We start from the raw sequence: 15022 nt of genomic DNA, 5'->3' as shown, positions 1-15022 counted from the left end.
ATGTCGGCTGTCATGTGGAAGTGATACAAGTGGCTGTGAAGTCGCCTATCATTCCCACCATTAAGATGTGTCCCTCCCCCTGACACCATAGCCATGTGCTGCCATGATGGGTGTCACTGGGAAGGACAGAGGGAGCTCAGCAGACCTCCTATACACAGACCAGGACGTGACATGTACATTGGGGTGCCTACATAGGAACACAGTGACCCCCACACACGTTACATATCAGCGCACACGCCGGAGGGAGAGCAATGATTGGAGCACCAGTGCTCCTGTGTAACTCTATACTGATGACCTGGAGGGGCTATTAAAGCGTTCCAAGTGCACACAGTGTTACGGCTTGACATGTTGGGAATCCCATTTCCTCGGCACAACCTCATCTTTTATATTTCACCAGAAAATAGGTCATGAATTGCATTTATGTGCTCAGAAATAAACGTTACTATATTGTTCCTGAAATGTTGCCTTTCATAAACTGTTGTGCTAATATCATGTAACATAGAAAATGACAACTCCCAACATTGGATTATATAGGGTGTCTGCTATCAAAGAATACATCAGATTTGGGGTTTAGTGATCTTCAGGAATAAAATGATTTTTAAAAGGTGTAAACAAGAAATAAAAAAATGTCCCCAGGACTCCATGGACCCCTTCATTCCACACCGTCTCCAGGAACCGGGAAACCACAGAGAAGCCAAGTGTCCCCCGACTTCCTCTCCAGGCTGGGATGTCACTCTGGTTGGGCGCCTCCTACAGGGGAAGAAGCAGACTGCACCGGCCTACATCTGCTCTATGCTTTGTCTGATCAGGATGGCGGCCATTTCTCCCTGAACACAGAGCGCCCTAAACACGAGGTAAACGTGGTGCAGCATTGAGCCCCGTCCAGCTGTAGTGTAGACTTTGACAGGCTGCAGGCAGCGGGGCTGGACGCTGTACCTGTGCCTACCAGGTGTATTATAATGCCAGCATTGCACCCACAGGGGCCGGACCCCCCATGTACAAGGGGCCTAAGAGATACCATCAGCTTGTGTCCCATTCCACCAGACTCCTAGAACTGGAAGAGGACATTTTTGGGGGGATGTGTTGTAGAAGAACCCAGACCACGGTATTGTGCGGTGAAAATATCATCCAACTTTATTCATCATATATATGTGACACTTTAACAACAGAAAAAAAGAGATAGATTGTTTACATTTCAAGGATCTATTTATACCATTTATATGATTGATGCTAAGAAACTGATTAACATATGACACACCCCTCATTAATGCCAGCCCCGCCCACTTATGTAACCCTCTAAACATCCAAATCCCTGTAACTTCCCAGAAGACACTTTCATCTTTTATCCATAACAAGCTGATTGGGTACAAGAGAACCCCGAGCCCCTCCTGCTCATTCCCACACAGCAAGTCCATGTCACCATCTACAAGGTGAGAGGACCTGAAGGAGAACAAGACCATGACCACCAGGACCATCGCCTGACTGAAGCCATGCTCACATTTCTTTCTAATGCTGCTTCTATGGTCTACTCAGATACAGATTTGGCAGATGTACATTCGTGTCTTCAAGGAGCTGATCAAACATGATCTGTGCTTGACCATCTTTTTTGGGGTCCAGAGGTGACATTAGGGGGTTTATTTACTAAAGCTGGAGAGTCCAAAATCAGACTCCCTTCTGCATAGAAACCAATCAGCTTCTAACCTCAGCTTGTTCAATGAAGCTTTGGCAATGAAACCTGGAAGCTGATTGGTTTCTATGCAGAAGTGAGTCTGATTTTGGACTCTCGAGCTTTAAGAAATAAACCCCCTAGGGGTCTGATAGACCTCTTGTGTTTCTTTAAAGAGGATCTGTGACCAGCAATATGTTATCACATGCGAGGCTATTAACCCCCTATATGGCAATAATAGAGTTCAGAGAAAGAAAAGTGTAAAGTAACACACTGTAAATGAAAAAACACACAAAACACATTTTAAAGCCTCCAGTTCCCGTATACATGAGCAATTGCAAGGGTTGGGTGCGGTTATGTAGGAAAACATCAATCACACTACACATTGTACATATCTCTGCACACACCAGAGGGAGAGGAATAACTCGAGGGCCATCATTCATGGTTCACTATATAAACTGATGACCTGTAAAGGCTGTTAAAGCGTCCCCTATGGACAATATCTGGTACTGAAGTTTGTCACCATTTCACAAATACGCACAATTTTTAAAGTATCTATATACTTGATGCCAACACAATATTTTATATTTCATCAAACAAATTGGGTCATATATTGTGCTTTTTGTGTATTAAAATGATCTTTAGTGGGTTTTTTTACAGAAAATGTGCATTTGCCAAACAGCTGTGACATAGAAAATGGCAACCACCACCATTATATTCTGCAGGGTCTCTGCTTCAGAAAATAAAACATGTTTGCGGGTTTAAAGTAATCTTCTGGCCTATCAATGTGAATGTAATCATGTGCATAAAAAAGCAAAATCAACTCAGCAAAACACACAACAGAAAGAATGTATACAATTATCATCAAATCTATAGTAGCAACTAATGGCCTAAGACACAAAGCCGCCATATTACTCAACCAAGTTCCAACTAAACCCATCCAAGAAAATGGATCCCACTTCCCCCCACCCAGGTGACTGTTGGAACTCCTTTACCTTGTGTAGATATCTCCTTCTGAGATCCTCATGATCTAATATAAATGTACAACACTCTCTGACACCAGTTTGTAGGCTCCGCCTTGATCTTCTGAGAGATAGTCAGCCACCATGCAGTTCTGTGACACCACCTTAGGTGATGGAGCCACTTCTGCTGTCAGCTCTGCTATACCATCAATGGTGTCATTGGTTATCTGATTCATGACTCCAGTACACCGGTTCATCTTACTTATCTTAGATTACTTAGATTCCCCATCCCGTCTATGAAGGGCTCACTGCATAAAACATCTCCACTCCAGAGAAAATGTTTCATCGGAAGAATTTGGAGAAATTGAGGCTTTCCCTTACAGATATGGGGGAGGGGCAACATCACCTAAAGTACAGGTATGGGTGGAATTGAAGGGAAGCCATTTTAGGGCGCTCCTTCCACACAAAAAGCAATGTATCTGGAAGGACTAGGAATCCATTGGACCAATGGGGATTAAACATTCTGCAATACATTGAGACACCATGAAATGTTACTGGCCTGTGATTGGCTCTCCTATTGTTAGTGAAGTGAGACTCCCCTTGTCGGTGTCATTAATGGAAAGAAACCATCTGAAATGTTTCCCCCAAATCCAAAAAGGTGACCCCCTCGGGTAGGTACCCATCCTACTATTCCTGATAGGAGTTTGTAGTCCCTGCTACTACAGGAAACATGCGGGCGATCATTTACACCTTTTACAGCAGGACAGTAAATATCAGAACACAATTCAAACATCAGACCAACAGCAGGAAGTCTGCTAACTGAATGTGTAATGCAATCTGTCATTAGCATTCCCAGAGTTCCCTCTGCAACATAGTTGTATCAGCTGTTGGTCCTGTCTGTACATCTGTTATTTTCCCACCTTCTCCAACTGCCATTTTTCCCAAAAGACTTGGTCTTCTACAGGAAGTACAAAAAAACCCAAACAATCTACTGGGAGGGACAACAAAATATAAAACAATAGGAGACTCGGAAAAACAAAACCTGCTCTGCTAATGACAGATTTCATTATTAATGTCATTACTGATTTTGCCCATAGTTACACTTTGGTGCCAACGTTGTAATATTTCCAGGGAGAAGAAGTTTTCTTTACAAACTTTCCACCAAAAAGAGATGTGTGCACTCAGAGTGATTATTGTGAACCCCAATCAGAGGAATGTCAGTCCCCCGGAAGAAGTGGTAGGAATATGACCGCACACTCAGCACTTTGTAAGTTCAGATCTCTGGCAGTTGTATTGTGTGATTAGTCTATGGAGAGGAGTAATAGCTGGAAAGAGAAAACATGTAACAAGGATTTCTGATCTTCACCTGATGGAATCCCATTTGGCAGAACCACATGGAACACAAGTGGCCAGCTGGGCTTACGTTTTACTGCTGAATACATCCCCTAAATCAGCAGTAACTCAGTATTGGAAGGCCTGCATCAGCTTGGGAAGTTGTTTTCTCACTGAACAGAGACTTCTTTCTAGGTGGTGTCACAGACACAGACCTGCCTGAAAGGTTGTCACCCATGAGATGATATCCTACAACCTCCACCCAGTACCTTCTTCCATCCTATGCTCCCTTACTCACATCTTCAATCTCTCCCTCTCTACTGGTGCCTTCCCCTCCCCTCTAAAGCATGCGCACATCACTCCCATACTTAACAAGCCCTCCCTGGACCCCACCAACCTGAACAACTTAAGACCCATCTCCCTGCTGCCATTTACCTCTAAACTATTAGAACTCTTAGTCTACAATCGCCTGAGCTCCCACCTCACCGACAACAACCTTCTTGACCCTTTACAGTCTTGCTTTCCCTCACTACACTCCACTGACACTGCCCTACTAAAACTCACTAATGATCTACTAACTGCTAAAACCAATGGCCACTACTCCGTACTCATCCCAACCAATGGCCACTACTCCGTACTCATCCCAACCAATGGCCACTACTCCGTACTCATCCCAACCAATGGCCACTACTCCATACTCATCCCAACCAATGGCCACTACTCCATACTAATCCCAACCAATGGCCACTGCTCCGTGCTCATCCCAACCAATGGCCACTACTCCGTACTCATCCCAACCAATGGCCACTACTCCGTACTCATCCCAACCAATGGCCACTACTCCGTACTCATCCCAACCAATGGCCACTACTCCGTACTCATCCCAACCAATGGCCACTACTCCGTACTCATCCCAACCAATGGCCACTACTCCGTACTCATCCCAACCAATGGCCACTACTCCATACTCATCCCAACCAATGGCCACTACTCCATACTAATCCCAACCAATGGCCACTGCTCCGTGCTCATCCCAACCAATGGCCACTACTCCGTACTCATCCCAACCTATGGCCACTACTCCGTACTCATCCCAACCAATGGCCACTACTCCGTACTCATCCCAACCAATGGCCACTACTCCGTACTCATCCCAACCAATGGCCACTACTCCGTACTCATCCCAACCAATGGCCACTACTCCGTACTCATCCCAACCAATGGCCACTACTCCGTACTCATCCCAACCAATGGCCACTACTCCGTACTCATCCCAACCAATGGCCATTACTCCATATCTTACTACTTGACCTCTCTGCGGCTTTTGATACTGTTGACCAACCCCTCCTCCTCAAAAAACTCCACTTTCTTGGCCTCCAAGATTCTGCTCTCTCCTTGTTCTCCTCCTACCTATCGCAGAGCTTGTTGAGCATTACCTATAACTCTGCCGCCTCCTCTTCACTCCCTCTTTTTGTAGGTGTCCAACAAGGTTCCATCCTTGGACCCCTACTCTTCTCCATCTACACCTCCTCCCTTGGTCACTTGATAAACTCCCATGGCTTAAGTACCATCTCTATGCTGATGACACACAAATCTATCTTTCTACCCCTCACCTCACCCCTTCAGTCTCCTCCTCACATCACCCCTTTAGTCTCCTCTCGCATTACTACCCTACTAAGCGACATATCGGCATGGATGTCACTCCACTTCCTCAAACTCAATCTTTCCAAAACTGAGCTCTTAGTATTCCCTCCAGCCCGTGCCACCTCCACTGACTTCTCCATCAAGATCAATAACACAATCATCAGTCCCTCCCCTCATGCCAGGGTTCTAGGTGTAATCCTAGACTCCCATCTGTCCTTTCAGTCCCAAATCCAATCACTGTCCAAATCTTGTAGACTTCACCTCCGCAACATCTCCATGATACAGCCGTTTTTAACCTTGGAAACCACTAAGCAACTTATTCACTCCCTTGTTATATCTCGCCTTGACTATTGTAACTCCCTCCTCATTGTCCGACCTCATTGCAGGCTATCCCCTCTTCAGTCTATCATGAATGCTGCTGCCAGATTCATCCACCTTACTTACCATTCTGTATCAGCCACCCCTCTCTGCCAATCCCTCCACTGGAGTGCATTCAGTGTCCTCCACCCCCCCTGCCAATCCCTCCACTGGCCTCCATTCAGTGTCCTCTGTCCCCCTCTGCCAATCCCTCCACTGGCCTCCACTCAGTGTCCTCCACCCCCCTCTGCCAATCCCTCCACTGACCTCCGCTCAGTGTCCTCCACCCCTCTCTGCCAATCCCTTCACTGGCTTCCCATTGCTCAATGGATAAAATTCAAAACATTAACAATAACATATAAAGCCATTTATAACTCTGCCTCAAATTACATCACCGATCTTGTCTCCAAATATCACCCAAACCATACTCTCCGCTCCTCGCACGACCTCCTGCTCCCTAGCTCCCTTGTCTCCTCCCGTGCTCATCTCCAGAGCTTCCCTCATCCTCTGGAACTCTCTACCCCAATTTATCAGACTACTGCCTACTCTGCTCACTTTTAGGCAATCTCTGAAAACTTATCTCTTCAGGGAAGCCTATCCTGCCCTCAGCTAATAATGGAATCTTATATTCTTCCTACCAGTCCATTCCCCACAGTTACTACCTTTTGTACCACTAGCCCCTCCCTCCTAGATTGTAAGCTCTAAGGAGCAGGGCCCTCCTATCCCTCTTGTATTGAACTGTATTGTCTCCCAATATATTGAAAGCGCTGAGCAAATTGTTGGCGCCAGATAAATCCTGTATAATAATAATGAGAGGAGATGAAATATGGTAAGAAGGCATTCATAATGGGAGAGTAGATGGAACATGTAATGGGAGGAGTGGACTAGGTGGGCATAGCTGGAGACCTCAAGCCTGGCTGATCATGTATCAATAGTCAGAAGAACCTGGAATGGACTCTCCCACTGAGGCTTCAGAGACTTGGTAAGATGACAATAGACCCCATCCTAGTCTCTGGTACTGAGGCAGTGTTGGTCATGTATTACCTCAGGATCCAGAAATGAAGAAAATGCTTGGAAACACAACTCAGTTGGTGAATCATGAAAATGCATTGCATGTTCATTCAAAGCTCCATAAAAAAAGATAAAGAATGAGAATCATGAGGGAAGCTGTTCAGTTATTGATGCTTATATTAAAAAAAATTGTCAAAAGATAAAATATTCAAATCCCTTCTAGTTGTGTATTGATGGAGATAAGCACTAAACTCAGTTCATCCAATCATTACATTCCAGTTTGCTCAGATTTTAGTTTGTTTCTTTTAAAGTAACATTCTATCTTCTCCCTTCTTCTCTAGCTTGTGGGATGACATTGGCGATGTGAAACTAACTTGTGACACCTGAAACTTCTTTAATATTCCTTTTTTCCAGAATTTAATCTATGCTGAAATTTGTGAATCCTCCGGTGATAGATTAGACCGGCATTAACTGTAAAAGTTGTCACATTGAGAGCATTAAAATGGCTTCTCTCCAGTGTGAATCCTCTGGTGTCTGATAAGATGTGACTTCTGTGTAAAAGCTTTATCACATTCAGAACACTGATATGACTTCTCTCCAGTGTGAATCCTCTGGTGTCTGATAAGATCTGACTTTCCTGTAAAAGCTTTATCACATTCAGAACACTGATATGGCTTCTCTCCAGTGTGAATCCTCTGGTGTGTGATAAGATGTGACTTCACTGTAAAAGCTTTATCACATTCAGAACACTGATATGACTTCTCTCCAGTGTGAATTATCTGGTGTGTGATAAGATCTGACTTTTGTGTAAAAGCTTTATCACATTCAGAACACTGATATGGCTTCTCTCCAGTGTGACTCCTTTGGTGTGTGATAAGATGTGACTTCCGTGTAAAAGCTTTATCACATTCAGAACACTGATATGGCTTCTCTCCAGTGTGAATCATCTGGTGTGTGATAAGATCTGACTTCTGAGTAAAAGCTTTATCACATTCAGAACACTGATATGACTTCTCTCCAGTGTGAATCATCTGGTGTCTGATAAGACGTGACTTCCGTGTAAAAGCTTTATCACATTCAGAACACTGATATGACTTCTCTCCAGTGTGAATCCACTGGTGTGTGTTAAGATATGACTTCCGTGTAAAAGCTTTATCACATTCAGAACACTGATATGACTTCTCTCCAGTGTGAATCCTCTGGTGTTTGTTAAGATCTGAGTTCCCTGTAAAAGCTTTATCACATTCAGAACACTGATATGGCTTCTCTCCAGTGTGACTCCTCTGGTGTTTGTTAAGATCTGAGTTCCCTGTAAAAGCTTTATCACATTCAGAACACTGATATGGCTTCTCTCCAGTGTGAACTCTTTGGTGTATTATAAGGACTCTCTTGCTTGTAAAAGTTTTGCCACCTTCAGAACAATGATATGACTTCTCTCCCTTGCAAGCCTTCTGCTGTGTGATATATTTTCTCTCCATTGTAAAATCTACAAACAAGTAGTTTGAAATGACTCCTCTTATGTATACTGGGGTTGGACTTTATTGTAAAGCCATTGTCACTTCCAGAACACTGAAATTACTTTCTCCTGCTGGATCAATGTGGAAGAGGATCCAAACCATGACTTTTAGAACACAGATATGACTTGTATCCCGTGTGAATCCTCCAGTGAACTGCAGTAAAGACTTTCAGTCAATTAAGACACCCATGTGTTTTATTTTCCATGTGACTCAGCTGTATTCATGAAGACCAAAATGTCCCACAAACTTGGTTCATCAATCTACCTGTAGAGAAAGAAAAAAAGATAGAATTCTATATAAAGGGCTACATAAAGTTACTTTCTATTTTTAATGTTCATTACTAAATATATCTTATGAATAGAAAGAATATGTACAGCATTATCTACAGTATTTTTTTAATCAAATAGATTTGATTAAGAAAGTTTATAAGTGCGCACAGTATTCCCAACATTCAGCCCAGACAATGGAGTCATACATTCTCACGTATAGGCAGTTGTGGCACTGTTACAGATCATACAGAACAATAACTTGCTTTGTCTATGGTGTCACTTTTACCTTTTATAAACAAATGAACAGAGAAAAGAAGAAACAGCCTAGAACAATTCAGCTGTACACGGCAAGTAACTCCCCCAGTACATACATAGATAGCTGACACCGATCAATGAGGCCTGTGTCTACAGGATCATACCCCAAGTATGGGTCTCCAATGTAGTCACCATTCAGTAGGATACAACTGGCCGTTCTCCTTCTATGGGGCTAAAAGAGATAAGATTTTAAAAGCCTATGAAGAACTAACTAGGAGTGAGCAAGGAGTATCCAGCCAGTTCTGCCAGACATACATCTCCTGGGGGAATTACAATGTTGGAGAGTTCATTTTTCACATGTTAGTGTGGAGTTCACCTTCTCAATTCACTGTTGTCTGCTGGGAGTTTGAGATGATAGCCAAGATCAGAATATTTTTTATGGTCAAGCAGCCTCACTATTGCTCTATGACTTGTAATAGGAGGAGGTGTAAATAATTCCTCCTCTATTGACACCAAGAGGCACACCCGAGGAATATTGAACACCAACATTACAATACTGGTCATATCGTTCCACTTTTTGAATAATTTTGGACATCTCCAAAACATGTATCAAATCCCCGACATCACCGCTACAATTGGGGTCATAAGGGGAAATCCCTCCTGTCCTAGCTGAACAATTGAGCTGGAGTCCTGAAAGCTCTATGCAAAAGAAATGACTGAGTTTCTGTGAAGAGGACAGAGAGATGAGAGGTATGGAGGTCACAATCACCTCCCACCACTCTCTTATTTTCTCTGTTTCTCTGTCTGTTTCCCATTTCTTTCTATAATTCTTCGGCAAGAGTCAAAAGACTGGAATAAATATATGAGAGATCATGCCTTTCCCACTGGTGCCATCTGAAGCCCATTAACAAGTGTGAGAGTGATGTGAAATCTGTATCTGATGGAAGTAGCAATCGATGGATGGGATCTAATGTGTCTACTAAGTCCCACCTGGTAAGATGTTGAAGTTGGGCAGCTATAAAATAAAGTCTAGCATTTGGTATTGCTAGGCCTCCTTGGTCTTCACCATACTGTAGAGTAGTGAGCTTGATTCTAGCTGACGGCTTCTTTTAAATGAGTTCTCCAAACTGGGAGTCTATACTGGAGAACCACTTACGAGGTGTCCACATGGGAGAATTGTGGAGTATACAGTTGAAACTCGAAAAATTAGAATATCGTGCAAAAGTTCATTTATTTCAGTAATGCAACTTAAAAGGTGAAACTAATATATGAGATAGACTCATTACATGCAAAGCAAGATAGTTCAAGCCGTGATTTGTCATCATTGTGATGATTATGGCTTAGAGCTCATGAAAACCCCAAATCCACAATCTCAGAAAATGAGAATATTGTGAAAAGGTGGAATATTCTCGGCTCAAAGTGTTCCACTCTAATCAGCTAATTAAGCAATAACACCTGCAAAGGGTTCCTGAGCCTTTAAAAGGTCTCTCAGTCTGGTTCAGTAGGAATCACAATCATGGGAAAGACACCATCAATGACACCCTCCATAAGGAGGGAAAGCCTCAAAAGGGAATTGCAGAAGAAGTTGGATGTTTCCAAAGTGCTGTATCAAAGCACATTAATAGAAAGTTATGTGGAAGGGAAAAGTGTGGAAGAAAAAGGTGCACAAGCAGCAGGGATGACCACAGCCTGGAGAGGATTGGCAGGAAAAGGCCATTCAAAAGTGTTGGGGACTTTCACAAGGAGTGGACTGAGGCTGGAGTCAGTGCATCAAGAGCTACCACACAGACGGATCCTGGACATGGGCTTTAAATGTCATATTCCTCTTGTCAAGCCACTCCTGAACAACAAAACATCAGAAGCGTTTTACCTGGGCTAAAGAAAAACAGACCTGGTCTGTTGCTCAGTGGTCCAAATCCTCTTTTCTGATGAAACAACTTTTGCATGTCACAGTGGGAGTATAGATTTAGTACTTCAACCTGTATGCAGATATCAGTGGCAGACGAGTGGGTGACCTGTCCGCCTCACTGAAAATTCAAACTGATAGTGTAGGTTGCCCCAGTTGGGAAAACCCCAGAAGGGATAAAGAGCTAATGAGAGGAAAGGTGAAAAGGAAGAGAGCAATGGAGAGATAAGAGCAAGAGTAGTGAAGAAAGGGGTACAGATAAGGGGGGAGGAGAGGAGGTCCCCAGGGGGGGAGGGTGTGTGCCTGTATAGAGTAGCAACTGAGTAGTGGGTTACCTAATGGACTCAGGACTACAAAGAGAGTAAGGTTTCATCAGAGTTTGAGGGTAGGAAATGGTCAACCCATGGTTGCCATAGTTGTTCAGTTTTATGCACTCTGTCTAATAGGACGGCTTCTACTTTGACATGTATCGTGGCTCGAGTGACAATTCTGTGTCTGTCCCTGAGTAACAATTCTGTGGCCCTAAGTAACGTTTCTGTGGCCCTAAGTAACGGTTCTGTGGCCCTCAGTAACAATTATGTGTCCCTGATTAACGTTTCTGTGGCCCTAAGTAACGGTTCTGTGACCCTCAGTAACAATTCTGTGTCCCTCAGTAACAATTCTGTGTCTGTCCCTGAGTAAAAATTCTGTGGCCCTAAGTAACGGTTCTGTGGCCCTCAGTAACAATTCTGTGTCCCTGATTAACGTTTATGTGGCCCTAAGTAACGGTTCTGTGGCCCTCAGTAACAATTCTGTGTCCCTGAGTAACAATTCTGTGTCTGTCCGAGTAACAATTCTGTGGCCCTAAGTAACAGTTCTGTGGCCCTCAGTAACAATTCTGTGTCCCTGAGTAACAATTCTGTGGCCCTAATTAACGGTTCTGTTGCCCTCAGTAACAATTCTGTGTCCCTGAGTAACAATTCTGTGGCCCTAAGTAACGGTTCTGTGGCCCTCAGTAACAATTCTGTGTCCCTCAGTAACAATTCTGTGTCTGTCCCTGATTAACGTTTACGTGGCCCTAAGTAACGGTTCTGTGGCCCTCAGTAACAATTCTGTGTCCCTGATTAACGTTTCTGTGGCCCTAAGTAACGGTTCTGTGGCCCTCAGTAACAATTCTGTGTCCCTCAAGAAACAATTCTGTGTCTGTCCCTGAGTAACAATTCTGTGGCCCTAAGTAACGGTTCTGTGGCCCTCAGTAACAATTCTGTGTCCCTGATTAACGTTTATGTGGCCCTAAGTAACGGTTCTGTGGCCCTCAGTAACAATTCTGTGGCCCTCAGTAACAATTCTGTGTCCCTCAGTAACAATTCTGTGTCTGTCCCTGAGTAACAATTCTGTGGCCCTAAGTAACGGTTCTGTGGCCCTCAGTAACAATTCTGTGTCCCTGATTAACGTTTATGTGGCCCTAAGTAACGGTTCTGTGGCCCTCAGTAACAATTCTGTGTCCCTGAGTAACAATTCTGTGTCTGTCCGAGTAACAATTCTGTGGCCCTAAGTAACAGTTCTGTGGCCCTGAGTAACAATTCTGTGGCCCTGAGTAACAATTCTGTGTCCCTGAGTAACAATTCTGTGGCCCTGAGTAACGGTTGTGGCCCTAAGTAACAATTCTGTTTCCCTGAGTAACAATTCTGTGGCCCTAAGTAACGGTTCTGTGGCCCTCAGTAACAATTCTGTGTCCCTGAGTAACAATTCTGTGGCCCTGAGTAACGGTTGTGGCCCTAAGTAACAATTCTGTGTCCCTCAGTAACAATTCTGTGTCTGTCCCTGAGTAACAATTCTGTGGCCCTAAGTAACGGTTATGTGGCCCTCAGTAACAATTCTGTGTCCCTGAGTAACGTTTCTGTGGCCCTAAGTAATGGTTCTGTGGCCCTCAGTAACAATTCTGTGTCCCTGAGTAACAATTCTGTGTCTGTCCCTGAGTAACAATTCTGTGGCCCTAAGTAACGTTTCTGTGGCCCTAAGTAACAGTTCTGTGGCCCTCAGTAACAATTCTGTGTCTGTCCCTGAGTAACAATTCTGTGGCCCTAACATTTCTGTGGCCCTAAGTAACAGTTCTGTGGCCCTCAGTAACAATTCTGTGTCTGTCCCTGAGTAACAATTCTGTGGCCCTAACTAACGTTTCTGTGGCCCTCAGTAACAATTCTGTGTCTGTCCCTGAGTAACAATTCTGTGGCCCTAACTAACGTTTCTGTGGCCCTAAGTAACAATTCTCTGGCACTCAGTAACAATTCTGTCTGTCCCTGAGTAACAATTCTGTGGCCCTAACTAGCGTTTCTTTGTCCCTAAGTAACGATTCTGTGGCCCTCATTAACAATTCTGTGTCCCTGAGTAATGTTTCTCTGTCCCTAAGTAACGTTTCTGTGGCCCTAACTCTGTCCCTAATACAGAGCGGTCTGCCTCTCTTGAATGACTGGAGGCAAATGAAGAATTCTAAAATGGCCGCTATTTATAGCTCGACCATTACATAGTGCTGGCTGGCTGGCTGCTGATTGGCTAATGCGATCACATGTTATTAAGGAATGCATTATGGGTCAGCGCGCCTTGTCTGCGCGCCTTCCCAGACATCCCCGCTCCGTCGCCACACATGTCCGCCGCCATTTTAGGAAAAATTTCGATTCTCCAAAATTTTCCAATATTCGACTCGAATTCCACTTCGCCTACTTCGATTCGCTCATCTCTATTTATGAGCCTTGATGTGGTCTAGGTGCTTACCTATAATATTTTGCTTAATATGCGGTTACTTCTATTACTTCTAGTCTGCATACTCCCCCTGTTACACACCTCTCATCTCTCGATACAAATTAGCTACTTCCCACCTACGTATATGTGTCAAGGACACCTCATGTTGGATTATTTCCCCTCTACACCTTTTTATTCAGGAGAGTTTGGCCTCTTTCAGATTATACTGAACATTACCAATTCGGCCGTCTCTGGGTTTGACACTTCTCCGACTGTAATTTCAGACTCCCAGATAACGTCTTGCTAACAACTAAGTATTGGGAGCTGTATTATGAGAAAGAGTAGCTGGACTATTCTGCCTCTGGATTCTAGTCTTTACAGGAAGTTGAAAGAAGATAGCTCAATACATGCATATGGGTTTATATGACATACACCTGACACTTCTCTTCTTCTTTGCCACATTCCTTGAATCTTTTCCTCTATAATTTCTTCTCTACTCCAACATTCTGAAACTTTATACTAGCCTTTTTCTAATCTTTCTACTAGTCTCTTTCCCCCCCCTCATCACCTTCCCTGCCCTCCTCTAACCCACCCCCTTCTCTACCCCCCCCCTTTTTTTTTTTTTTTTTCCTCTTTTTCTCTCCCTGCTGACGTGATACTCATCTGGTATACTTATAGCCCTTAAGCAACCCTTTTGGGTAGATTACATAATGACTACTAACCACATATCTAAACGGTCGACTCGTACACTCTCCGTGGCCTCTTTTAATGCAAGGGGCCTAAATATACCTGAAAAACGTTCGCAACTTCTCACTTATATAAAAAGCCTTCGTGCAGATGTGCTCTTTATCCAAGAAACTCATTTTCGGGCAGACCAAGTCCCTAGATTCTCAAATATTCACTATCCCACGGCATATCATTCAGTTAATGCGGAGGTGAAAGCCAAAGGGGTATCCATTTTACTCTCTAAAACGCTCCCGTTTGAACTTACTGAATCGCTCGAGGATCCTGAGGGGAGGTTCCTTTTTCTCAAAGGCACCCTCTTTAATAAACCACTTACCTTAGTCAACATTTATAGTCCCAATACAGCACAAATATGTTTTTTTCGTAAAATCGCCAAGTTACTTGCTACGTTTCAATCGGGTAGTTTGATTCTTGGTGGCGATTTTAATGTAGCTCTGAATCCATTGGAGGATACCTCTTCAGGGGTCTCATCCATTCCATTCAAAGCACTTAAACAAATAAAAATTGAACTGAAAGATCTTCTCCTACATGATACCTGGCGTACTCTTCACCCATCGGGCAAAGACTATACCTTTTATTCTGCTCCTCACAAACGCTATTCTAGAATAGACTATTTCTTCCTCTCGCAAAACGATCTATAT

The 15022-nt window shown here is 43.7% G+C and overlaps 1 protein-coding gene across 1 annotated transcript in view; it reads right to left on the bottom strand.

Annotated features, from left to right (window-relative positions):
• The window catches only part of LOC149470602 (uncharacterized), a 182317-nt gene that overhangs the window by 152180 nt on the left and 15115 nt on the right, over positions 1-15022 (bottom strand). The window contains exon 2 of the mRNA XM_089661908.1: positions 7497-8753. Within this exon, the coding sequence (XP_089518034.1) occupies positions 7497-8450 (954 nt within the window). The 5' untranslated portion in view covers positions 8451-8753. The remainder of the gene's footprint in view (positions 1-7496; positions 8754-15022) is intronic.

Source organism: Staurois parvus, unplaced genomic scaffold (genome assembly GCF_062004578.1).
Source record: "Staurois parvus isolate SC_StPar_1 unplaced genomic scaffold, SC_StPar_1.0 ptg000035l, whole genome shotgun sequence".
Classification (NCBI taxonomy): domain Eukaryota; kingdom Metazoa; phylum Chordata; class Amphibia; order Anura; family Ranidae; genus Staurois; species Staurois parvus.
This window is presented reverse-complemented; position numbering and strand designations above follow the sequence as displayed.